The sequence below is a fragment of the Psittacula echo genome (assembly GCF_963264785.1).
Source record: "Psittacula echo genome assembly, chromosome: 2".
In the NCBI taxonomy this organism is placed as follows: domain Eukaryota; kingdom Metazoa; phylum Chordata; class Aves; order Psittaciformes; family Psittacidae; genus Psittacula; species Psittacula echo.
Genome location: NC_137737.1, coordinates 116,830,461 through 116,858,303, shown reverse-complemented (window position 1 = coordinate 116,858,303; position 27,843 = coordinate 116,830,461). Strand labels below are relative to the sequence as shown.

General features: G+C 40.8%; 1 protein-coding gene across 4 annotated transcripts in view; it reads right to left on the bottom strand.

Annotated features, from left to right (window-relative positions):
* Positions 1–26,755, bottom strand: part of MAPRE2 (microtubule associated protein RP/EB family member 2) — a 94,408-nt gene extending 67,653 nt beyond the window's left edge. Inside the window, exons 1-2 of one of the 4 annotated variants that reach the window (XM_080610204.1) lie at positions 26,612–26,748; positions 10,503–10,564 (exon numbers count right to left, since the gene is read on the bottom strand). In XM_080610204.1, coding sequence (XP_080466330.1) covers positions 10,503–10,564; positions 26,612–26,683 — 134 coding nt within the window. In that variant the 5' untranslated portion in view covers positions 26,684–26,748. Of the gene's footprint in view, positions 1–10,502; positions 10,565–14,732; positions 14,841–26,611 lie in introns of those variants that run through there. The other 3 variants (XM_080610207.1, XM_080610206.1, XM_080610208.1) reach the window with 3 other exon arrangements.
* Positions 26,756–27,843: the final 1,088 nt, after the last annotated feature.

Genomic DNA, 27,843 nt, shown 5'->3' with positions numbered 1-27,843 from the left:
AAGTGAAAATTCAAAGTTATAACTTTATAGAGGTTTTTTGCTTACACAGCACTAAGTAACTTCTCCCATCTCCATCCCATTGCTTCATTTTATGCCTTAAATTTCAGGGTGCATTGCATTTAAATACACCATACCAAACAGCAAATGATAATTTTGTCAGGACAAAGAAACGCCGCATGAGTTTTAATAAAACAGCTACTTATCACTCCAGACATCCTGCAGACAAAGAATGAGCTTCCCACCCTTGGGGATTATGGTGTTGCCACTTTAAGCAAAATCTTGATTATTTGCCTTCCCTGGAGAGAGGCAGATAAAGAGAAGGAAAGAGAGGGCTGTCCCAATTATACAATGTGCGCAGACCACATCCCTATGAGGTAATTCAAGTCTATTTTTAAATGTATGGACATACTTGTATTTCAGAGGTCACATTTAATATTTTAAGAGTTGTTCTGTGCCTGTGAGGAAGAGTAAAACAAGACTCAGGGTCTTTGTCCACTAAGCACTCTTGAAAATTTAGCCTAATAAGCTACAAATCCAATCTGACCATTAGTGTGTGAATTCCTCACTACAGGGAAGAGGTCTTGAACAGCCAAAGCCTGTGGGTATTTTTCTTTAAAAAGGCAGCAATTACCTTTTATAGTTACTGTAGAAATCAAATAGAAATCAGAGGATTATTTCAAGATTCAAACACTATCTACAAAACCAGGATCTTTTTGTTCACAGAAACAGGACTTCAGAAGCCTTGAACAGAAGAGGTCTTTTAAGAACAATTATACACTTTAAATATTATTTGTTAGATTAAAATTAATATGTAGGTTTAATGGACATTCATTAAATCCAGCCCTTTCCGGGTTTAGTTAAATCCAGCAGCTTTAAAATAAAAAAACCCTCACCCAAATTCCTAGAATTTAGAAAGAAGCACTCTTCAGTATACATCAAAGGATTCCGTACTTAAAACCTAAGAAGTTCACACCGAATACCCAAAACTTTTAAATCCAGCACTTCCTACATAACAAAATCTCCAGTGAGAGCAGGAAACACTCAGTAAAGGATGGTTCTAAAGAGGAGAAATTTTTGCCTCCATTAACTCCAGTCCAAACCAAATCTTGGAATTCTTGAGTGTCTATTACATCTGTGTTCAGTGATATCCACATGGCAATTGCAGAGTTTCAGGCACACCTTGGGGAGCTGCTTTCATTTGAAAACCTGTAAATGGAGGCTGTGATCAATAAATGCTTGGAGTCACTCTGTTGCACACTGCTTTTAATGCCAATTGAAATGAATTGGGGCAGGAGGCTGATTCATTGCTGACTCACATATGTTTACCTGTAATTATTTGGCTGGAGCTGCTCTAGATTTACCATTACCACTTTCATTTTCATTGAGGTGTTAACTAGCTTTCTAGGCTTATTTTGTAATTTAGATATGAAGACTATGAAAAGCCATAGACTAATTAAATGAAAGCAAGATTAGGGTTGTAGAAGAGAGGTTTGGGATTTTCAACTGCTTATGGCTGTTACCGTTGAAAAAAGTCAGAACTTCAGACATTCATATCCTAAACAAAGCCGAAGAAACAAGTTATAAATGGTAAAAGTGGGAAGGGTTTTGAAGTGTGTGTGTGAAAAGTCTAGCATTTCTTTATATACTTGCAGCTGCTGAGGAATCTTTGGCTTTCCTGGGGCTAAAAAGGGTGTCTGGAAAAAAATACAGAAAGATGATAGAATAGGGTAGGATTAGACAATCTACCTCTCTGATGTTCCTTCTTACTGTTTTATACTAAAAATATCAGCAAAATGTCATCTTTTGAAGGCATTTCATTCTAATGATCTATTTCATAAAGGCAACAGTGGGGCATGGGGAAGGACAAAGGAGAAGCTTTGCAGTACCCTTTGCCAAGGGCAGAAGTTTCCAACATGAAAATCTGATATGGCTGTATCTTACACTAAAGGGATACCTTTATTGGTAGATGATAACTACCAATATAACTTGTTACATTACTCTGCTGAAAACTTGACTTGATATTGATATTATATACTAAGAATTCAAAAATAGCTAATAATAACTCTTGGGATCTCTGTTTCTCTTGCACAACAAGCATTGTGACACTGATAGCCATTTTATTTGGACATGTTATCCAAGCAATTTAATGCTCTACATGACTATCCAATACCTGCATATAAAACAAGGAGGAGAAGTTTAAATGCTTTGGAACGATTATTGACTAAGATCTTTTCAGCATGCAGTGTTGCACCTTTTCTAATATCAGCATTACTGACACTGCACACATGAAGCTTGCACAGGGTTTATAATCCATCACAAGGAACATTTGTCAACATTTACCAACTTGTCCAGGATGTTTTCCACTGTTAAAAAGGAAGAGAGAAGTCTGGCACGAGACAGTAGTGGTTCTAGCAGATAGTCAATTAGGTTTTTGGATATCTATTACTGGATCAAAAATGCTTCAACCAGCTGACAGAAAGGGCTGGCTCATTACAAACTAAAATTTGAAGGAGTTACTTTGCCCCAGAAAATCTTTACGTGTCTGTCCTACCAAACCCAGCGAAAAGCCAACATAAACATTATTCCGTACTCCCGCTAATGTGGAAGAAATACAGAGTACATTCGTGCCTGATCAGGATCAAAATCACACTGCAAACTCATTCTGTAATGTGTGTGTGTGTTTCCATGATAGCAAACCCTGGCCCAAGAATCTGGTGCCTTGATGCAAAACGCTACATCTTTTCCTCAGGTCTCTACAGCATGCTACAAATCATTCTCTTACAAAGCAAATATGTCACACGTGCCCATCAAACTGAGGAATGCCAAGAAGTTACATAGAAAGTACTGTGCCTTTTTGTCTTTAGGCTGCCTGCCCCTTCTCTTGGTAACTTCTTTTTATGTGGGTTATTTACTCGTTTTACAAGCACAGAGACAAGCCCTGCTGTTACAACCAGCTTTCTCGAAACACTGTTACCAGTCTGTGCAAGCTTCACCCTCAGACGGTGGGTCCGCATCTTGTCTTCCATGGTTTAGCTTTCTGATCCATGCAGTATTTCCAGCTCTCTAGCCAAGAAAATCCTGTCCCTTTTTTCCATTGCTGCAACTAGATGAGCATCTACTCCCTTTTATCTCAAAATTGCTTGCACACCTGAGGTTTCTCCATTGTTTTTTCTCCCATTCTGTCCCACCCTTCCTTTGTCAGGCATAATCCTTTGTAGGTCTGTTTCCACTTTCCTTCATCAGCCACCTGCAGAGAACCTGGATCAGATCAGCTTCCTTCCTTTCATCAAAGTCCCCAGCATACCTATTGTCCAGCTAACATACTGTCATTAGCTAAATTGCACCTCATTTGATCCAGGCTGAGAGGAACATACTAGCAGGTAGTAGTACAAGTACTTGCCTGCTAAGGTGCATGCACATTCACACGCAGCCATGCCAAAAAGGAACACCTGTATTTAAGGGCTGCCTAACACCCAGCATTCACACACCTAGCTTGACAAGTTGATGGCCACCATTACCATACTAAAGAGCAGGAATCCCTCAGACACCTCCGCAGAACTGGGTTGCAAGGATTTGGTTGTGATCACTAGCTCACAGAGAAATCAAGGAGCACTTCCTCTTTGGGCATACACAAGCATATGTATTACTAAATTTTTTCACAAAAATTTGTCTTACCATTCAAGTAGACTTGTTCTTAGTTATTTCAGGCTCCTTACAGGCCAAATGCAAGCATGTGAAGCACTCTCTGAAGCATGTGAAGTACTTTCTGATAATTTCTTACACATATGCTTTTTAACTTGCCATTAAGTATTTAAACCTATAACACTTGTAACAAATATTTGCTGTTTACAAATGCTAGAGTGTTTGGGAGCAAGAAACAATTTAATTGCTACTTTACACAATACTCTTACTAATCTTAAGGGTTCAGTTTCCTCAATTACTGATGGAAAACGGACTTTTTACAAGAAAATGTTCATTATAATCTTCATATTTATCCTAAGTATTAATAAAATAGCCTTCTGATAAAACAGAAAAATGATTTTCAGACAGCTTTAACCATGTTACACTTATATTAGTACTCTGAATAAAGAATATTTACAAACTGTGTCAAGAAACTTCTCACTGACAGGCATTCCCTAAGAGGGCCTTCGGAATTTATCATATCATACCAAGCTTCCATGAATACTTTGAGCCATTTATTGACCTAGTGCTGCAAGTGCTTTGTTTAAATACTAGCACCTACAGAAAGCTTACAAGCACTTTCTGAAATCCTGAAATTTCAAATTAACCAGAAAGTGTCCTTGCCTAGGCAGTAAGTGGCAAGGCTAGCTGGGAGAAAGCTACAGTTGGCCTGCCTTAGTGGAAAGTTCATCTGCTAATAGCAACACAACAGCAACTTCAGAAGCAGAAATGAGGAAGTAAGAAAACTTACAAGCATTGTACAACAGTAAGTTTTCCTTATGAAGTGAAATTGCAACCCTTTAAAAATCACACCTAGTAATTAAATAAATAATACCACAACTGCTTCCATAAGTTTGTGGATCAAATGTGATACCAGCTGAAGTACTAGCATGACTTCATTTAAATTCATTACTTTACAAAAATGTAACATAAAACTCACACCCCTGCTCTAAAATAGAGGGGAGGCATTAAAAATGTACACATCTCCATTCTGAGCAGATAAGAGTAAGCAAAGCATATGATCTTACTGAAAAGATAAACAGCTGGATTTACTTGCTTCCATTAACCAATGACCCACTTGTCAAACATAAGCTGTAAAAGAGTGATTACATGAAGCCTCTTATATTAGACAAAAAAGACCCCAGCTATGAAATCAGACCAAGTCTGAAAATGCATGAGCACAGTCAATATGGCTCTTTTATACAGATACAAGACAAGAACTAGTTATTCTTTTTAAAACCTGCAATATAATGTAAGGATGTTTCCTGTAGTGTTATTCAGGAAGTGTTTATCCCATGCAGCCTGCTCAGGTCATTAGTGGTGAGCCAAATCCAGGCCTCTTGTAAGAGGATGAAGCTCTCATGGAAGCCACTGCATAAACCTTAACGTGGGGGCACTGCCAGCTTCCTTCTATGAGGAGCAAGTAGTCATACAAAAGTAAAACTGCCACCCCCCACACCAAATGGTAGCCACAACATGTACCAGGCCTATCTAGTCACTCAGAGAAGATTTGTTAACTGAACCTGCAGCTATGCACACTTAGGTTGCAGATCTCCAGCTGAGGCTTTTAAGGCTCAAGCCAGCTGCCATCAGCTTTGCCCATGTGTAAGTGCCTCTCACCACATACCTCTTTCTGTGCCTGCTCCAGGCTCAGGTAGGAACAAACATGCAAGACTGCACACATGATTACAACATTTGGGCTTGAGTGCAAGCCCTGAATTAACAACAGAGGAAACGTATCAAGGACAACAAATTACTAGGTCCCAAGACACTGAAAACCTCTAATTTTACCACTGCGTATTGTAATGCAACAGCGGTACACACAACCGTGGCCTTCCCACAATCTCCTTAAGGCTAAACAAGTCTCTAAGAAGGCTGAAGAAGCCATTATTATAGGCAACTTTTCTACTGTAACGACAACTTATAAAATTAAGTGTGCGTTGCTGCCACCTGACCTCAGTGGCGTGCTGTGCATTGCCAGCAACTCACACTTTACTGTGACTCAGTATGTAGGATTTTCTGGAAGCTCCAGATCACGCAGCAACTTAATTATACAAGAATCCCAGCAGTCAGCTAATGAAAACTGAAGTTTCCAGCCCCAGTGACTGCAAAGAAATATTGTAAAATGTTGATACTTGGGTTAAGGATAAAACCCCCAAACCAATAAACCCAGGAAAAAAGCCTCAAAAGACCCAGTCAAACTCCTCTCCTTAAAATAAAGTGCAATATTTGAATGAGCTCTTTCAACCCCTTATTTACTCTTGGGCTCTTAGCAGGCACAGTGGGTTTCTGGGAACCAGTCTACCCGCTGGATTTTGCTCTGCTGCTGGAGGCCCTGAGCATCACAGCTCCACATCGCAACACACAATGTGCAGGTACAGATTTTAGCAGCAGAATTGCAGAGGAGGCCAGGTAAGCTATGCAGTGCCTTCCACACCACAGGACAGGGGCACATGTACTTTATAGAGAGGGGCACGTGTACTATATAGAGAAAGTGCCAATGAGAACACAACCATGGAACTCAGAGCTCCACATGTCTCCCACCTTATCTGCAACAGCATTTTGATTTCAGCTGAGGTCTTTGTCATATTCTTCAGCAGCACTTGGGGGTCATCAATGTGCCAGCCCAGCCTTCTCTTCACATCTTTTCACACTCCTCCACCTGCCTTCCTTTCTCCATTTCTCCTTTCCTTTGCTAGATGAAGCCTAGGGCTACTTACCACTTTGCTGTTAGCACCTTCTGGACATTAAAGTGATCAGCAAGTGATTACACTCAGTCATTATTATAGACAGACAAGCAAGACAGACTAGCAGAAAAAAAAATCCCTCTGTTTTCCTATCACACCCAACCTGACAACAAACTCAGGATGAATACACAGAATCGGGGTAGGTCCTGCTCACTTTTTCAAGATTGTATGTATAAAATCTAGAAACTGCTTTGAAAAATGGCACAGTTATTTTTACAGCATCTGGATGTACTACAAATACTTGACATATCTGGCGAGGTTTAATATTTTTAAGGTCCTTAAGAAAAAAAAGTTGGTTTTGGCTGCTGGAGCAAAACTCAAAACATTACTTGAATCATCCTTTAACAAACATTCTCTGACATTTAAATGAAGCACCATTGATAGGCAAAATGCAGAAGGCAACAAAAGACAGCTAGAAACAAGGGTATCATTCTATTTTTATGTTATTGCATATTGTCATGGGTTCAACAGTCATGGCATAAAGTAACACCATTTTGTAACCTCTGAACAGTCATCTTGTGTATAAAAAAAGGGTTTCTAACATTTAGAGCACAAAAGGTATTAGTGGCATGAAAACAGTGTCTTTTCCTCATTGCAGCAGAAAATGAGGTTTCCATTTAACAAAACCCCCAACCACAGGGCTATGTGTTTTTGTAAAGTGAATGTATAGCAGTGCTGTTGACAGCTTCTGCATTGGAAAGTATCTCATTATTAAGTGAACAAAACCACACGTTATCTTTTTGAAAAGCAAAGTTATGCTCCTGATGAATCAACTGCTTTGCTGAGCTCCTGTGGGATAACTTTTGGTATTGGGCACTGAAAAAATAAATATCACCCCAAAGGTCTGAATATTTTCAGACAGCACCATAAAAGGCTGTCCAAGCTACTCAGTTCATAAGTTAAGAAGGGAACAGGGCTGGTGAATGCTCAGCCATAAACAAACATTCCGCTTTGGTTAACTTTGCTCTCTTAGGTTCAGGATTTAGATCTCATGCTGGATCAAAACCAGCTATAAAGCAGCTGTGTTCTGTGCAGGACTGACTCCTAAACAGATGTCCTCCACTACATTTTGGAGGACCTTGTGATGATTCCATAGAATAAAAATGTTTTTGGAGCACTCCACTCAGCCCAGAAGTTTACCTATTTCATGTTTCTCCAGTCTTTTGGATGAAGGTACAAAGCACCCCTAAGATGTCAGATGGTCTTTGATGGACATTATGGAGACCAGTCTGGAGAAACAAGCATTGGGGAAGTGAGTAGGAATAAAAGTGCACTTATCTGGAGGCAGTATTTTATCCTGCACCAGTGCTGGTGCTAGGAGATAGGGAAAAAGAAGTGAGAGGAAACACTTCCTTAGTCTGCCTGGTTTAAGTAACTATATGCATCTTTATCATGAATGACCAGAGAACATTTATTTATATGCAGGTAAGAGGAAAACTTATTATAGGCTTTTTTGTTCTATCTTCCCTGAACACTTCATTAATTAGTCATTCATCACACAAGCATACTTTATATACATGTGCATATACAAGTATATGCGCATTTTTAATATATTTTCTTTCTCTTCCCTTATCTCAAAGTTATTGAAGTGTAACAGGTGATTCCTGAGCTAATGTCCCACTGGAAACCAGACTTGCTTTCTAATGTTTGGGTGTATTGCAATTATTTTAGTGGTAATACATCAAACAAGGAATTGTAACTGCCAAAACCCCCTTTATCTGCATCTCACACATGAGGGCACCTGACGTGAGAATTCTAAGATTCCTTGGATGCTTTAACATGCTTTCCTCATGCTGTTTTCCATAGAACAACTCCATGAAAAAATACACCCATTTGACAGGCTCGAAGACATTGAAACCAACTGGAAGGTTTCCCAAGCGAAGACTAGTACATAATAGCATGCTACATGGATCTGACTTTTGCAATTGTAATAGTTAGCTAATTCTCCAGCAATATAATGAATCTCTGGTATTAGAAGGCTGATAACTAGATCTTTATTTTGACATGTAATAGGCCATAAGGGCTAAGGAATTTGGAGAGGAAAAGCTACACAGTAAGCAGTAATCCACAGGGAATACACTGGAAAGCTGTCTGTTGCCTCACAGAGAGGGTTACTTGTTGCAGGAAACCTGCACATGTCAGATAAGTTTCTATTAGACAGGTAGGATGCAGTCTGCTTTTATGAATGTCCATTTTGTGTCTGTGCACTATCTCAGTGCTCACAGTTTTCTTTAGATTTCCTGTTGTTTCAAAGTACTCATGTCAATGTCAGTATAACCACAGTGACAAAGCTTGACTTCAAGCAGTGACAACTACTCTGTGCAAGAGTGGAAAACAATAGTTGAAACCTTCAGTGGCTCAGCACAGTGCACTGTCCTGCTGCACTTCCATCTGCAACACCTTCATAGGAAACAGTGTGTCTACAGAGGGAGGACTTTACACTTTCCTAATTCTTGCACTTAGATGCCTCCTGTAGTCTAGAGCTGTTGCTTCATCCTTGAGGCATACAAGCCTCTTTCAGCTCTAAATTAGAGACTGTTGTTCTGAGAATCTCCAGGTACATTTGAGCCCTGCATATCTTCTAATTACTGTGAAAGAAAGTCATCTCTTGCAACCTGATGAGTCTGAACTCTGGCTCCTCACTTATCTCTCCCCCTCCCAGTGTCAGTCTTTTCTTACCTCTGTCTGTGTCAGTGAACACACGCAATTCTTGTATTTCCCATGGAACCTACCCAGAATAATTTCTCATTCCTATCACATGTCTAGAGAAATCTTTCTGCAAATATATTTAGGTGGGTTTCCTCTTCTCTCCCCCTTTTTTTCTCCCCAGGGCATTAAATAACTTGGAGCAAACCCCTAAGTTTCACTGTGAAACAAGCCTTTAAAATAGCACAGACAACCCTTTTTACTTTTAACTACAAAATAATGCAGCAAACCCAGATGCTCCTACATCCAAAGTTAGCATTTAGACACTATAACAGATTTTCAAGCATTAGCAGAAATGCCATGGCATGTTTAAAAACAGAAGTTCTTCGTCACACAGCCCTAGCATCATTTCAGTGCTACACATATTTTAAGCATTACAAGTAGTTTTCAGCACTAGCTATGGATAAAAGCACCCCACACTGTATTGCAAACCACTGATGCTGCAGCACATTCCTTGCCAAGGCAAGAGGCACATACAGTACCCAGCACAGTAACGACAAGCACTGTCCATAGTGAACATGCTCAAATAGGAGGTTTATTACTGTGAATCTTATGCTCCATTTTGGCAACAGTGAAGATTTCTTGTTTAATAGCACGGATGCAGCAGCAATGATCCGAGGGCAGCAAGGGATAGCAACCGCAGAAAGCACAGGGCTGTTCCAGCACATCCTTGGTGAAGGCTTTCTAAACATTGCCACCTTGTGGGCCTCCCCTCTCCTGGTAACACTGATCTCCTCACTCCCCGCAGGTGACTCACTCCCTAAGCAGATTTCACAGATACCAAGCTGGAGGCTGGGTAATTTAACATCCAGCTCTGGTGGGATGCGATTTCAACGCCCATAGTTGAGGATTAAAAAAGGGTCAGCACTTTACAAAGTCTATCTGGCTTTAATTACTAATTCTCTACAGTGACATTTCATGTAGTTTGCTCTTTCACCTCTTAACATTATGAAGGCAGCACTAATAGCATAAGAGCTAACTTTTAACAAAACATCAAGAACAGTATTTCTCAAAGCTCCAAAATGGAAGTTAGATTCATCATCCACCTTCAGTGTGTCTTCTACCTGTTTGGCTTTTTTTTTTTTTTCATTCCTTTCTGCCAGCATTTTCTTCTTATTCCAGTCAAAACTCCAGATTATTTCCAAAAAGTCTGTTGCACCTAGTTCTGCTTTCATGATTTGTTTCATGAATAATTCCTGATGACTTTAATGTTAATTATGCGGTCAAGGATATCGCAAAGGAACATTGCTTCTTGTTGATACCAAATGTATCTAGCTACTGCCTTCCAGACATCAAACACAAATTCTTGGGTACTTTCTCAGTCACTAGCACTGTGACAAACACATAGAAACACATGAGCATACTTACTTTGAGCATCCAAACCCTTTCCCTGGTTGCCGGCTTGAACTATTCCTTGCAGCAATTTGGTACTGGAAAGAAAACATGAAAACCTTTAATACAACAAGCAAACAGGAAGAAAAGACTCACTGAATGGTCTTTGTGCATATCAACTGGGCAGTGATGCAATAGCTGTATGCTAAAAATAAGGCAAGAGGAGAAGTCCTACGTTACAATACCCTAATTCAGCTGCATTCACAATGGTTCAGTGTCTAACATCTGCACAACAATCAGATGTCCCTCTGATATAGTGGCAAATCTATGAGCTCCCTTATGCAGTGCTACATTCAGAGTTTATTCATAATTGCCAGGCACATTGCTGTCTCTCTATCTGACCAGGCTTCTTCTGCGCACAGGCAATCAGTTATGACCATCATGTCATGCAACTGGGGCCTTGCAGTACTTGCTTGAACAGCTTTTCAGAGGGAAAAAATCTACCACTGAGAAACACATGAGCTGATATCCAGGAAAGCCTGTGTCTTTGCCAATACAACACAAAACATACTGGCAATCCTTTGAAGTGCCTCACTTAGCAACGAAGTCATGATGCTGCCCACTTGTAGCAGTCACATTAAGGTCCATTCCCTTCTGTGTTCCTAGATGCAGTCTCCTACAATTGCTAGATTTGTCCTCACATCCATTCTCTCAAGAGCTATATTACAGGCTACAGAAACATAAGCAAGAGCAACCATCCATGGGTTTCAATTTGTGCTATGAATTACATACTAGGGTTACACAGTTAAGTTTCACCTTCTCAGTCAGCAGAAAATCTCATTCCTACCAGGTAAATAATGGTTTACAGTCAGACCAGGGCTCTCGTTATTGCTTGTTTTGCATTCCTAGCCAACTAGTTGAGACAGCCAACAGGGAGGGGTATTCCAAAGGCATCTATCTGCACAGCAGCATGAAACTGTGCCAAACAGGATCCCAGGGGTACTCAGATTGTATCAGGACTGAGGGATGTGAGAAGCTCTCACAGGTGAATTTATAGTCATCAAAAGCCCTGTTTTAAGAGGAGGGAAACATCAAGCAATTCTCACTCCAATTCATTATCATCTGAGAAAGGTAAACAGACCTTTAAAGATGGCTTGTCTAAAAGACTGGATCCCAGCTCCAGGAGCTGTGACTCATCCTGGCAGAGAACTTAGGAAGGCTGCTAGCAGACTGGAAGGCTGAAGTTACCTTAAAGCCAAACCAGAATGTGAATTAGCCATTAAACATGTTATTGTTCCATTTCTTTGAATCTCTCCAAGCCTCTTAAGCTTTCCTTTACTTTTTTTTTATCCTTCCTCCATTTGTTTAATGTGGAAAGTGATCCCAGCACAGCTGACAAACCTCAGGCATCCACTGGCAAAGGAATAGCAAATCTATCACATTATGTTGGCTTTTGCTCAAGTAGACCCCCTGAACTAAGCTGGGAAATAACAGTACTCGTCCAGTAACTTCTAAGGTTGGGATGCTCTTAAGATGATGGTTAGAAGTTCTGGTCAACAACTTCTGATGAGAAGCACCCACACTGAACTTCATTCATATAGTCTTACAGGAAAAATAAAAGAGGTCTCCATAGCAGAGGTTCCTAAAGCTTGGAAACTGATGATGATACTTGTACAGGTCAAACCAAAGAGGTCTGACCAAACCAAACACCTCAGCAACAGCTCCTGACTTTGTGCCTGCATACAGATACTTACCTGAGCTACAATGCAATGATTATGGTCAGATGAGATAATTGGCACTTGCTGTTGTGTGCAGCAGGGCTGCCAGGTCTCCACCTGCTCTGTAAGCCATGCCAACACCTCGACCTGTCCTTCTGGCTTGAGATGCCGGAGCACCAGGCAGGCAAGGGAGTGGTAGGGAACATGGGCTCATTAGGGTGGAATTTAATTTAGGTGGACAAAGGAATGCAGTAGAGGTCCTAGTCAGTGGGTGTGAAGAAGGTAACGATGGGGAGCTGGAGTCTTCTTTGGAAGGGTGGAGGGATAAAGGTGTGCAATGAAAACAACCAGGAGGAAAGGATGCCATGTTTCCTCCCACTACATTCCAGGCCATACACAGCTCTCAGCTGGCATCACGTAACTGCTCTACATAAACCAGCAAGCACAATTCAGTTCCTCAAAACTGCCCAATACAAGGAAGCTGCACTGACTGTAAAATAGTTTCCCATCTCATCAAGAGTCACCTACGAAGACATCTAACGAAATTACTTGTTCCACACTGGAAAACATAGGAAAAAAGTCAAGGGGTAAAAAACAAGAGGATGAATATCTAGAGAATCAGGAAAATGGAAAAGACCTCACAACACAGGAAAAAAAAAACCATATGTCTTTAAGAACCGTTGAAATAGGAACCCCAGAAAATTCCATGTAATGAAACAGATAAGAAAATGGGATTATACATTTTTTTAGGACAGAAACTATGATTTGAGTAATGTTTTAAAGTTAGGCATAGCTGCAATTTCCCTGTATTATAGTAACTGTTTCCCTGATGGTGGAATTGCACTGGGAGAATCAAACCAATGTTTATTAGAATGTTTTGGTTAAGCTATTAACAGAATTGAGCAGGTTTTATTAATAGCCAAGGACTATTCACAGAGTGTATCCAGTTCTCACAGTCCTATGACCCCTCATGTTATCCTGCTCCAGTGATAGTCAGGAGGCCAAGCCCAGCCAGGGGGTTGGACTGGTGACCACTGGCCTTCAGGTAGGCAATCAGAAGGTCCCTCAGGGGGTCCGTTGTTTCATAGTGTATATACAGCCCTGTAGCCTGTTTGCCACTTTCTCAGATGCAGTTGAGTTACACAACTTGCTATTGATGCTAGCGCGTGCTGGTGGAGGCCTTGGACGGGTCTGGCAGAATCTTGCTGCTCAGTTTATGGGTTCTTGGGATGTTCAGTGGATCCAACAGGACTAGTGCTCTTCAGGGCATATCTCGCCTCAGGAGGTTTTCACCTACTCCCTTCTCTGACCATACTTTCCCTCCCCGTGAACTTATTTTCTGGTAGCTATTGCTACATCCACAAACTTAACTACCTGTTGAATCATTTCACACAAACTGACACAAAGGAGCTTCTGTAACAATATCCCTTGAGATGTTGTAAAAGTATTAATTCAATTTTGAATGAATACTAGCCAATAAAAGAAAACACTCTCACAAACAAAACAAGGATTGGACAAAAAGGATGTGAGAATACAAGCTGAAAGTAAAGCAACTAACTGAAAAAAGGACAATATAGCAGAAGTGATCTGCAGAAAACAAGGTACAACAGCATCTAGAAGCACTACATACAGTCATACTATGAAAAGTAGTACCTATAAGCTGTTAGCTTGAATGACCACGCAGGAAAAGTTAGGATAGAATGTTATTAAACATGGTTTAAATCAAATGTCTTTAGTACACTTGATGACGTGTTTTCAAAGCTTTGTCTCCAGGAACTGTATTTCCCATCTGGGCACAGAGCTGCCTTCTGCTACTCTGTCTCAGGATGTTTTCCTCCACACTGAAAAGACCTTTTTTCCTACCTGCCCCCCTCCCCCTTGCTGAGGACTGAGAATATGATGTTGTATTAAAATTATTTGCAATATAGGCTGACAGTCATCTATTATTTCCTCAAATATCCTCAGTGGTTACAGACAACAGCTTCAAAACCTGCTTATTTTTAGCAACTCAGAGAATTCAAGCAAACCCCTTGTGGCTGCTATCCAAGTATTTACTGAGTGGAGAATAGCTTGACAAATTACAGAAATGGACAAACTCAGCGTAAATCAGAAAACAGTGTATATCACTATTTAAATGATGCTTTCCTGTGGAAAAGGTGAGCTGAAAGGTTAATTTTAAGGCTTCCAGCATCAAAGGAAAGAACTGCTGTTTTTATGAGCTGGGCATGAATCACAAAAACCAAAACAAAAACCCCCATATGCTTCAGAGTTTGGCAGATTTCTCAACTTACTGTTAACTAGCAGCCCAACCCTATGTTGTCTCACTGTTCCAAGGTAAGTCCTCTGCACCTATTCAGGACTATGCTCTGCAGTAGAATGTGGAAGGCAGAAAGACAAAACTCAAAGCAAAGAAATCAAGTGACAGCTGAGTTTAGCACTATCTCCAGCTCCAAACCATGAGAAACCTAGTTTGACCTGGAGTGCTTCACAAGGAAGGCAGTCCCAAAAGATGCAATATGCTGATACCAAGCACACAACAGTTTCCCACCTGTTTCGCTCTTGCCATTTCCAATACAGTTTTGTCCCAGTTCTGCTTCTCTGCCAGTGCTCTGATTCCAAGTCATCTGTTGGCATGAAAAAGGTCCTAGAGACTTCTTTATAAAACTGTTCCCTCCCTCTCATTTTCAAAGCAACCAATCTTTTTTTGGTCATTTACATATAAAGTAAATCCAAGCATGTCCTGCTTAGTAGGAAAGAACATGCATCCTTTCTCAAGATGGCTTCTACGCCGCTTGGGAAGCAACTAGATTTTTCTCCCTATGAAGCAGTGACCAAATTCTGTTGTCGTCTCCTCGCCCTCCTCCGCCATTTGTAAATTGGAGTTTCCAAGATCCAAGCGCCTTGGGCACAATGCGGGGTTCAAGGCTCCAGCCAACTTGCAGTGTGACACTTAAAACCTTTTTTCAGCAGCCTATCTGCCCTCCTCCTATTAACAAATACCTTCCCTGTTTTCCTGCCCAGTAATTTTGAGATGCAGTAATTATTTTCCAGCTTGAAAAGGGTGTAGCAGAGCTCAGTTCATATGGTTATAGCTAGTGACACAGATTTGGCAAACTTTATTTTTCAGCATCACAAGCAATGCCAAACCAGTATATCAAGCAGAAGATGGAAGACCTAATAGGACAAACAGATGAGAATGTGTATTTATCATTCTTCATGTTTAGCAGCAGGCTGTCACATTACTTAGCCCTATTTCAAACAAAAAAGTTTGTTTTCTCAAAAAGGACCAAAGAGATAATTTTTCTTCAATTATTGGAGGCATCATTTTCTTAAAAGTTTGGTTCAGAGTCATTGATGTCTGCATTTCTATTTCTATCACACTAAGTAAACGTGTGTTCTACTTGCTCAGTCAGTGTCTTTGTCTGTTTGCTTCTGCATCCAGCACAATCACCAGTTCTGCTAGGCACCTCCCTCCGGTTTGCACACTGGACTGCAGTTCGCTACTGATACACTTATGTGTGTACTAATGTACTACGCATTTTGATTTCTCATAGGTATTATACCATCTTATAATGCACTTGGTTTAAGAGTAATTAGACTTGATCAGGTTTCTGCTTTGTTTCATACACTAGAACCACTTGACATGTTTATTTTTAATACTTCCTTTTTAATAAAGTTAGGCTGTGGTGATGCATATGTTTTATAGTGAGGCGGGAAAAGCCAGCGCTGACTAAGGTTTCACATTATGAAGAATTTGGCAATAATATTGCTTTAAGGCATTCCAGTCTTAACTGCTTACTCCTTATTTATATCTCTGAACTCCTCTTTGTTTTGCTGGATCAGCTCTGAATCCAATCCTCCCTGAAGCAGATGCAAAAAGGGATCTAATTTCAAAGTTCCTCATTTTCTTTTTTCTTCCAGATTTAAAAAATACAAATAAATCTGGGACAACTCCCTGTTTCAGTACACAGCACAGCCTCTTCAATAGTTGGGTTGGCACAACTGGGAGAGCAGGATCTCACTGGCTGGTGTTGCTGGCCAGAAACAAATACAGAGGAAAACCCCACTGAGTGGGTTGGAATATTAAGTCTCATAGGCAGACACAAGCTCCTCAGATGTGATGTAGAGACTAGTGCCAGTGGGCACCAGGTATGGTCTGGAGACTAGTGGATACACAGCTATGGCAGAACGCACATCAGCTTTTCCCTGCTCAACATAGAAGGACTAAGAGACGTGGATGACAGCTGGAAGCAACTCCTTCAGTCCAGGTCAACCCACCACCAGTTTTCAGTATATTTATCACTTCCTGTGCCTAGCTTTAAGCCTCATTTGTAGCTGAATTTTTATAGGCTAACTAGCAACTTACAATAAAAAAAAAAGGTCAAGGAAAAAGCATTAAAGTATATATCCAGAGTTTAAACCCCTCAAACCTGTGACTGTGTTTTGACCCAAGACATTTTCTGATGCATTTTAAGACAAAAAAAACCAAAAAAACCCAAAAAAAACCAACTTAAGTTTAACATAAGGAATCCCAATGGCATAATAATACGTTGAATTCTTTGAAAACAAGCCTGCTGAGCAAGCGTGATAGGAAGTGCCCAAAGATAAACCACAACACTTCCATAGAAGTGTTATCCAGGTAGCTGCAGCAAACTGCAAGACTCTCAGAACTGCTTCAGGGATATAAAAAGTACCAGCTTTGGGACCAGGAAAATGTTTAGAAGAACAAGTTGGTTTAAGGGCTTTAAGTCAAGGTGTAACTTCTGTTTAAATGGCACCCTTCAATGTAATCCATACACTTCTAGATATGCCTGAGAGAAATGCATGCAGCTCAGTTAGGGTGCCTGAAATTATAAGGGCTGAAGCACCCTCTACTGTGGGATTAGTTTTGGATCTCTAATTAAAAATTAAGCACACAAGAGAATATTCAGCAAAAATCAATTAGGTGGCCACATAGAGGGGAATAAATGCTCCAACCAACCCTTTGTTCTAACATACTGCTCTGCTACAAGCACATGACCATACCTGGAAGTTGTCCAGATTATGAACCAGTGGTCTTTAAGTTAGAGAATTCAGTAGCTTTATTTATAGAGTAAAATTACCCTCTAAACCAGTGCAACGTTCACTACATATGCTCATTTCCCATCAGGAAAGAGACAAGGACAGGCCTGGAAAGCAAGTATGCAAATTCTTGCCCCTGGGAGGGAATGACCTTGCTGGGTGCTGATTAGCTGGAGACCAACTTCAGAGGAAAAAAAAAGACTTAGGGGTCCTGGTGGACAAAAAATAAAAACACTGTATGTCCTTTATGTATGTCCTGATGGCAGAGAAGGAGAACCCTACACTGGTCTGAGTTTGCAGATTTAGGGTTTGCGAAAGTGAAGTACATATGTACTGAGGAGCCACAAATCAGTGATAAACAAACTGGAGTCCAGTCTACTATACCAAGATAGTTAGGGAGCTGGAGCACATGGTGCAGGAGAGGCTGAGTTCAGCTTGTCCAGCCTGAAGAAGAGAAGGGTTAGGGTGGGAGGATGTATCATTGCAGCCCACAGCTACCTAAGGGGAGGGTGTAGAGAAGATGCAGCCAGGATCTTCTCAAAGGCACACACTGACATTGTAAGAGGCAACAGGCAAGTTTCAACAGGACAAATCCTGATTACATGTTAGGAAAAGTGTTTTCATCACAAGGGTGGTTGAACATTGGGTCCAGTGAGGCTGGAAAGTCTGAATGTCTTTGAGATACCCAAAGCTTAACAAGTTCCTAGCAACCTGATCTGTTTGGGATGGCTTTGAACAGGAGTTGGACAAGATGATCTCTTTCATCCAATGATTCCATTTCAAGGTATCATCACTGCAGGTTGCTCATTGCCTGATTGCCTTACCCATGAAAGAAATGTTAGGTTATTGTACTGCCATCTCAGCTGTTCTAGCAGTCTGATATGACTTTCTGTGCCTCAAGTTCCTGAACAGGAAAATGGGATTTGGATTCAAGGATGTAAAGATAGATTCCAATATCTGTAGCAATAGTAAAAACAGCTGAAGTCTTGTGTCTTGATTTTTATTTCAGCTCTTAAGAATCTAAACGTATAATACATAAATATATATTTATAATACACAATATCCTAACATACAAATCTAAACCTCAAAATTTTTCTCTTTACAGTACTGGTAAAGAAGATGATAGAGTTCTTGGACTCCTCTTTTGTGAGCAGAATGGATTACTTGCAGTTACAGATATACAAACCTGTGAAAGCTGTAAAGCCATAGTTTGTGGAGATGTCCACAAACTATATGTGTGAACCTCTGATTAGATAAGGTGCTCACATGACTGAAGGTACATCGAAGGGTGTAGCATCACCTCATTTGTCCTGCACAGATTACCACATGTGCTCCAGGTCATAAACAGAAATCCAAAAAAGCTTGAGTGTCTTCCTCCCTCAAAAAAGCTTGAGTGTCTTCCTCCCTCATTTTCATCTAATCAATCCCAACCGTCCAGTTTTCCTAGGTGGCATGTAAGAATCCTTTTCCCATAGATCCACAGTGTGACAATCATCCCTGGGTGCCAATCTCTGCTGACAGAACAATGCTTATCTTTTACTTTACTTGATCAGTGGAGAAAAGTGGTCAAGTTGTCCCAATGACAATCACAGCCAGGTAGTCATGAAACTCTCTGGAAGAGCATGTTTTAAGCCTTCTCCAAGCTGCTGAGAGGCAGATCCCATTTAGTATCTCATGTTTTGAGTCAGTCCTTTAGGTATCCTCATCTACAAGGTGGAGGAATGGCACACCATGACTTCATGCTCTTCTGCACGCATTTTGACTGAAAGCAGTCAGCGACTGCTGTGTTTGGTACAGGTAACATGATCTGGGTATGTTGATAGGACTGGATCCCTTAGGGGATTAGGCAGAGAAATGCTATTTGGTATTTATTAACGTTTCAAAATAGTGAGTGCTGGTTTGCTTATCCCACTCAGGTGACAGTAGCTCTGATCACTACGGGAAGAGCTTCATTGACAAATATAATAGTTACCTACTTTCTCAGTAAGGATGAGAAGGTCTATGAGAAACTGGGGGAACCTTGCATCTGCCTGCAAAATGGGAAAGCTAAAATGCACTGAGGACACTTGCATTGTGGTAATAACCCCACACAAGTTATTAGAGCTAAAATTGCAAAACCTGTCTATCTGACAAAGGAGCAGAAAGTCAACTGAGCTTTTTGGATCTTGAGTGTTTCTAGAGCTGGAAACTAGAAATAGGTCTCTATATTAACAGAAACAGTGTCACTGATGGATTCTTCAGAGGACAACCGTATTTGAAAGTTGCATAAATGCCTTTTACTCCTATAGTTACAACAGCATTGCCACCTGATCACAGCTTGTGAATGTCAAGTTGAAGGAAAATATTCCAGTCTGTGAGATAAGAGTGACAGCTTGTTATCTCATCTAGGTACTCCCTGATACTAAACAATCAAAGCAAGCCATATGGGAGGGGGTTCAAAAGGTTGGCTGTCAAACTGCAACCCCTCAAGCTAACATTGCTTTGTTCTGAAAGGACAGTTTGTATTTGAAGTCTGCCGAATCAGAAGTTTCTGTCTGGGCTGCATTTTTGAGCTACAGTATTTCCTCCCAGAGGCTGCAGTGCAAAGTTTACAGGAATCATTGTTTCTTTATGTTGTTCTGTAGACCAGAGTCACAGAACACAGTGGACAAGTCCACTAACTCATTAAAAAAAAAAAGCTAATTGGGAAATTTCCAAGTTAGTCTACATTATCTAATTGAATTTAAGCTTCCACCACATTCTGCTCTGGAAAGTTTTCCTTTAGCACACTATCTCTAAGCGCTGATTTGGAGGAGCATCCAACCGTTTTCAGTAGTATACACAATTTAAGCATAGATACTTCTCTCACTGCCTTTCCCAGACACTTACCATGTTTTCTGTTTGCTGTCCAAACTAAGCAAGAAAAGTTACCACTTAACCGGAGAAAACTGATACTTTGGATTCATTTGCCATTTACATGCACGCTATTTCCCTTGTAGGCTGAACTTCTATGCTGGCCAGTTTTTCACATCCAGAAGGAAAAACCTTTTGTCTTAGACAGTGAGGGGAAACTCTGGCAGTTTTGGTGTTTGGAATTTTTATGTTGTTTTCTCTCTTTCATAAACCAGTCAGCACAGCAAACCCAGTGCAGAAGAACAAGTCTTACTGTTTCTTCTCAGGCACGTGAAATCTATCCTGTTAAGACAAGCTTTCTTCAAAACTGTGGCACTTCCTGTAGCAGCAGCCTCCTAAGTAGGTGCTTTTCTTTGGGGTGACCAGAGTGTCCTTCAACTGAGCCTGAAAGGGTGCTTGCCCCAGCCATCTTGCATAAACTCACTCTCTCTGCATCCAGGACTCTCGAGATGGCAATTACCAGATATTTTCATGCACAACTGCTTCAATAAGCAGTGCTAGATATACAATACATGTGCAAAAGAGGAACATGCTTTTTGGGTTTCCCAAACATGAGCTCATTTAGCAAAGCCCCTCTCTTTTTCAGCCAGGCTAGTCAGCTATTGGAAGTCCCTGTAACAACATATTACTGAACTGAACATGCCCAAGGTGAAGCAAGGTAGTAACTTGTGGAACAAATTAGCAGCCGGGTAGCATCCGCAGTTGAAGCATCCAGCATCAGCTCAAGCCAATGAGCAGTTTATGTGTGCTTGTGGTATAAGTCCAATTTCTCTCCGTTTTTGGTAGTCAGCTTGGTTGTTAACTCACATAGCAAAAATGCAAGATTCAACCTACGCTTTCCCATAAGATTGATTTCCCTGCAGGGCCTGTCTCAGACTCCACTGCACTCTTCTGCAACTCTTAACACCCTTCCACTCCTGGTCAAAACATGCCACACCTTCCACATGAGTCAACAGAGCAGGGCAACACCTCTCACAGCAAGCTGGGAGGAGAGCCCTGCTATGCTTCTGCAAACACAGTCCCGCAGCATCAGGCAGGATGCTCAGAGAAATGCAGTCTTGGTCAATGTTATTATCAGGAGATTTCAACAGGCTGCACTTGAGCTTGAATTAACCAGATCAGGCAAGGTCACTTCTGGTGAAGTATTCACAGGGACAAATTCTAATTCACCCGAATATTTAGTTAGCATACGCAAGACAGCTGGAAGTCTTTGCAGTGCTCTCAAATGACACTCTTTGGCACCTTATCAAACTAAATGCCTTTTGCCTCTTTGAGAGCACAATAATATAATTTTACTTCAACATTATTCTTTTTTCCCCTCGATGTAATGCATTGGCTTTGAGAAATTGCTGTACCCCAGAGGTGACTGCCAGGGTTCAGCTTTCCTGCGCTCTTGTGATGACAAATTGATGTCGAAGTTTAATATCCAGAATATGAGAATGATTGAGATAATACATTTTGACAAACAAAATGTGCAAAGAATAATACAGTTGAAGCTGTCTCAGCTTTAACCAAGTGACATAATGTTACGTTGGGAAGTGCATAATTTTTAATCCCAGAAGTATTCCTGCTTTCTTTAAGCAACATTTATGACCTTTTCTGATTGGAAATGCCCTGTTCTTTCCCCTACTATTCCACACAGGAAAACTGGACATGCAAACCAGCATAACAGTTTTCTGACATGAAGAACTCAATAAATTCAGGAACACAAGTTGCTGCTGCTTTTACAGTTAATTTGGAATAAAGCCACATATTTTGGCAGTCCACATCCTGAAGAGGTTAGCCTGTCTCTGCTTGATAGCGATGGAAAGGCATCCAGTAGTACAGTGAGAGAATCTAACTCAGTTTTTACGTTTACACATGCACACAGAGCTATTCGACTGTCATGGGGCTTAGCTGTGAGTGCACACTGTGGGTGAGAGCTGGGAGTGAAACCCCTCTGGGGTCAGCGTGACACTCGTGGACAACAGGAGATGCCTTTGCAAAGTACTGGGCTTCTGCCAGAGACTAGAACCAAAAGGCAAGCCCAGCAAGAAGTGAAAATAAACTCTCCTGGGGACAACAAGGTATGCCTTCAACTTCAGAAACCAAAAAATTAGAGAATTAGACAAGATAGGAGGGGAGGACCCTACTGCACAGGATACATCAGGCATTACAGAGCTTTAATTTCACCTATGAGATTTCTCTCCTGCTGGTAAGCGCTTTTTCTTCTCTCATGTGTTTTTATATAAATCAGCTTTGTGGGCTGGAAGCCTTTAACACCTCGCTCTCACTCTCACATAAAAGAGTGGGTGGTTCTCCCATAAAGCTCAGGCCAGCTCCAGGCTCCTCTGCAGCACTCCGCAAGCACACAGACTGATACCCGCTCCCACCAAACAATTCCAAGCAGGCTCAGCTCCACCTCCCAGGGCCGGCCTGGACTCAGTGCTGTAAGGGCAGAAATACCATTCAGTTTTACCCCAGATGTCGCTCTGAGCAAACCTTTTCCTGCAATGCCAAGTTTTAGAAATGAGTTATCAAATGTAAACAGGTCATCATGAAAATACATAAGCATCATACAGCACAGCAGTGGTATATGCATGAAATAACTCAGAGACTATACCCTGTACCAGCAAACTTTGTGGATTAAATGGATGCTTTTGGGTTACTACATAACATACACATTTTATTTATGTCCTGCTGTGTATCACTGAATTAAACAAAATCTGGAATAAGATCTTCTCAGTCAAGGATGGAAGGCAGCACTTTGCATTTCTTGCATTAGCACACAGTGAACGCTGTAACAAAGCAGCATCAGCTCCTCTGTGCCACATTGTTTTAATGGACAGAACTGTACCAGTAGCCACACGTTCTTTTCAAAGGAAGACAAGAGATATCACTACCATTTGTCAGACAAATGTTTCTTGTTGGTCTGCTCCACAGTCATATAATAAGATCCCTGTCATTTGATAAGCCCATCATAGGATTTCTCTATCTGGTTTTCTAACATGATCACATGTTGCCTGTAGTGTCTGCATGCCAGTGATAGATTATTGCTGCAACAGAGATGGTACATTATCCTAAAGTCTTACATAGGATGCTAATCACATCCTTCACCTGTAGTGGCCTTCAAGCGTTTTACAAACACGCCTCAAAAAGGCTGTCTCAGGCCAAATGACATCTGACTGGCAGGTATATCTGCTATTTATATCTCAGTTTTCATTGTTTATTGCATCCTTTGCAGCTCCCTTTCCAGCTTGCACAAAACAGCTGAATTTGAGGCTTCTTCCTTGTGATGGAAATTGTTGCCTATGTGCATGATTGTCAGGTGGACAAAAACTGAGAAAAAATTAATCAAGCCTGCAAGACTTATTGTTTAAACTCAGCAACTTCCTTTGACTTGACCTGAATTAGGACAACAAAAGCCAAATGACTCCTCTGACAGCACTGCCCTGAGGAAAAAAACATATTTACAGAAATCTAGTTGTGTTAAAGAAACTGCAGTGATCTTGTCATCTGTAAAAACCTTCTGATTTCAGGATCCCGCAAGCTAAATAAACAACAGGTGAGCAGGAGAATCCATAGTGGTGTACTGATTAATAAAGCAATAAGGAATCCAGCTAAGCAGTGTCAGCTTGGGTCTTCTCAGGGACACAGGTAAAACTGACTTGGGCTGACCCAGGAAAGCAGAGAAAAATGCTCTTCTGTCCTCACCCAGCAGTTGGAAAACTCACTTTCTCAGTGGTAATGGAAGAGATGATGGGAAAGAAGTAGAGACACTGAAGACTGCACAGGGCCATCGAGATTTAAATTCTGAGCCAAGACTCAGAAGCTGCTGTTGTGACAGGCCCTCTCTCCTTTCACTTTTCCCTCCCCATTCCCTGGGAACTTATCGCCTTCCCTTGGACAATATCAGACCACTCACATCAGCCCCTTCTTTGCAGCCACCCCAGCTCAACCTGAAGGCTGCCCCATATCCCTCCCCTAGCTCAGCTCTGAAGACACTGGTGTTGCCATGCACAAATCAAGGAGGGAGGATTCAGAGCAAGACTTAATTTTAGCCTCTACCCAAATAAGCTGAAGTTTTGTGCTTGAATCTTGTGGTAGCAAAAGTATTGGTATGCAACGGGACTAACAGAATACCACATTGGAGTAATACAGCTGTCAGTGTCAGTCTTCATAAATCACCTCAAAGAAACCAGTTACTAAGAGATTGTCATTGGCCATCTGCCTCTTAATGACTCAGCTCATCACCAAGAAGTTAACTTGTGGACTTTCTGCATTTAGTACATATGTGGCTCCAAAAATCAAATCAGAAGAGGAAGATGGCACCCTAAGGTTTGTTGTTTGACTACTCAAAAGTAGCCTTTTATATGTTTGTCTAAAATTGCCAAATGTAATAAGTAATTTACCATAGGACAGTTAATGCCCCTTGACTCATTCGTGTTGACTAGCAGGTTAGTGTCAGAATAAACTGGATAAGTATTTTATTCCATAAATATTGCTTTTCAAGTCAAACAATGGCAGAAGTCACTTTAATCCCTGCTTAGAGGAGTGACCAAATTTACAAACACATGTTCAGCTATGCAGCAATGTCAAATTCCACATTACCCACTTGAAAAAGCTCAAGATTCCTCCCTTATCCAGAAAACCTATCCAAAAGTATCCAAGAGCAGAAACATCTAAGATTCTCTGCCAGTATTGGCAGTATTTTCCTCTTCCTTCATCTCTCCCATTTACTGTACTAATACAACAAAAGAGAATACAATTATATTTCAATGTTTGGTCCACATCAGGCACTTAAATGCAATACAATTAAAAATACCTATGAATGATCTAGCTGCAGCATGTCAGCCTCCAGAAAGAATGGCAGTGGATAAAGCCAAGGGCACTCCCTGGCAGGAGACAGCTATGCTGTCAAACAAGACTCCTCTCACTACAATCCAGCACTGCCACAATTTCTTACATATCAGTAAAGCACACGGCAAAACCCAGAAATGACCATGCTGCTGAAGTTAAGCATCCCACAAGCTTAACATTGACAGCAAAACCTCCAAAGAAAAACCACAGCGTTATCAAGGTGGAAAATGTGTCTAGTCAAACGCAAGATGTGTTTATTTTCTCATGTCTACCAATCAAATTAAGTCAAAATACTCTGACAGTCTCTCTAGCTTACATCATACACTTTTGCCCACAAGGCCATCACTCAGCTTTTTGCCAGCTACATTAATTTACAGTTTTGCTTACAGCTTGAAAAAAGAGAACGCATCAACACCACCAGCTTGGTGTTGTTTGTGGAAACCATTACTCTGGTTATTTTTGCAGCAAGTGGAAGTTATACAAGTGTAGTCTGGAGAACAACTATTTAGACTAGTGACCCTCAAATGCCTTCCATGTTTTGGGTGCAATGAGTAGCTCAAACAATAGTGAATGAATAACAAAAATACTAGCCTTCTATATTGAAGGCTCACAAGAGAAAATATATCACTCTGATCTAGTTATGTACAGATACAGTAACTGAAAGAAAAATTAACTTTTAAGACACTTTTTTTCTGGTTGCTTATTAGGTTTTCTGAGAAGACTTTCTTCCATTTTCCCAAAAGCCTGAAAAGAGCTCCTAAAAAGTGTCTTCAAGGTTCATTCCCTCTCCCCAATTCCTTATAATTCTGCTTTATCATCACACTAGCAGTAAGTCAAGAGCTAGGTAACCAGTGTAATGAGATAAGTATTTTTTATGCTGACCAGCATTCTTGACACATCCATGCTACACACCCTATACTGCTGCAATCACCTTTTGATACAAAACCTTTGGCTTCAGTTGATGATTATGAAAGGCTTCACTCAGTCATCTTGTAACTGATATAGACCTGTCTATAGAATTGTTGTTCCAATATGAGCATCAGTGTTCAATAGCAAACAAACTTTTATAACACAATCTCATCAAGGGATATCCACAATAACCCACAAGACCTCTGCTGGACAGAGTCACTTATAAACGGCCATATGCATGTATACATAAGGGAACAGTAATACAGCACAAAACAAACAATTATGGCAGGATTCCTGGGTGTATCAAGAAGTCATGACTAAGTCACAGCAACTGCGCAACAAAGCATAGCATATCTTTTATTTTTGTGCTAAAGCAATTAATATTGGTGTGACTTATGAACAGCAGCACAATTACAACAGCCACTTTAACCTTAGTGTTGTGGACAGGTGGTGCAAATTAGCCCTCAAAGTCATTAGTCTTGAAAGCTTGATCACACTTATGACAAATAACAACCTCTTCAAACTCTAATAGGTTTGGAGATGGTTTTTGTTAAGGTTGTTTTTTTCTCCACTTCAGTTAATGTTACAGGAATACAAAACTGTAGAAAACAAACAATTCTACATGGCAGAGGAAATACAGACCTTTGAAATTACACTCAGCTTTCTATCACAGAAATACTAAGTGTGAAAAAGAACTAAAGTAGTAAAGCAGACTCCATCACTTACCTTACCTTGCTGTTTCAAAGGCTCATTTGCAGAAACATCCCCACTACGGGAACATTTATAAGGCCTTGACATAGTAAGGCCTTTAGGATATTTTATCCTTTAAGGTAAAATCCTATTAAATAAAACTGCCAATTTTCATGGACTGGTAAAAAAGGAACTCTCCCCTAGAAAACTTCCCTTTATAAACCTCACATGGGTGTGGATAAATGACTAGCTCCACCCTTCATCCCATTTAGAAACCCAGAGAGCCTATAAAAAGCTTCTCTGGATCAAGGTAATAATTTTGTCAACTTCTCATGTGCTCTGTTTAAAAAAGCCAGATAGCTAGTTGATAGTTTCACAAGCCAATGGGAAAAACATGGATAAGTAAAGTTAAAGATGTCTCTAACGTTTGTAGTTCCTGCAACATGGTCTATAGACATTTAGTGGGTGAGTTTGCTTGGTTGTTTGCTTTTTAACAACCTGAGGGAAGTCTAAAAGCTTTTAGTGATAATTTGGATTAAATATGCATTATATTGAAAGCAAACATATCTGTGTACTTGCAGCAATTGCTACTTGCATCACCTCTTAATAAGCCTCCGCCACCAGTGAAAGCTTCTGTTTCCATCACTTATATCATCAAAATGATGCAAGATCAAAGCCCTTTGCATGCTGCACTAAATCACACACAAAACCATAGAATGGTTTGGGCTGGAAGGGACCTTAAAGATCATCTAGTTCTATCCCCTCTGCCACAAGCAGGGACACCTTCCACTAGACCAGGTTGCTCAAAGCCCTGTCCAACCTGGCCTTGAACATTGCGAGGGATGGGGCAGCCGCAACTTCTCTGGATAACCTGTTCCAGTGTCTCACCACACTCACAATAAAGAATTTCTTCCTGATATCTAGTCTGACTCTACCCTTTTTCAGTTTAAATCCACTGGTCTCCTACAGAGGGCTATTCTTCATTCTCCCAGTCCATGCCTTTGCCTTCTGTGACACGGGTGGTGTGGCTGGAGCACTTGCCAGTGAACACTGAGACAAAAATGTCTTTGAGTATTTCAGCCTTCTCCATGTTCTGGGTAACCAAGTCTCCCATTTCCTTCCAGAGAGGGAACACATTTTACCTAGTCTTCCTTTTATCACTGACATACTTATAGAAGCTATTCTTGTTGCCCTTGACATCCCTGCCCAGATTTAATTCTATCAGAGTTTTTCTAACCTCATCCCTGGATGCTTGAATGTCCTCACTG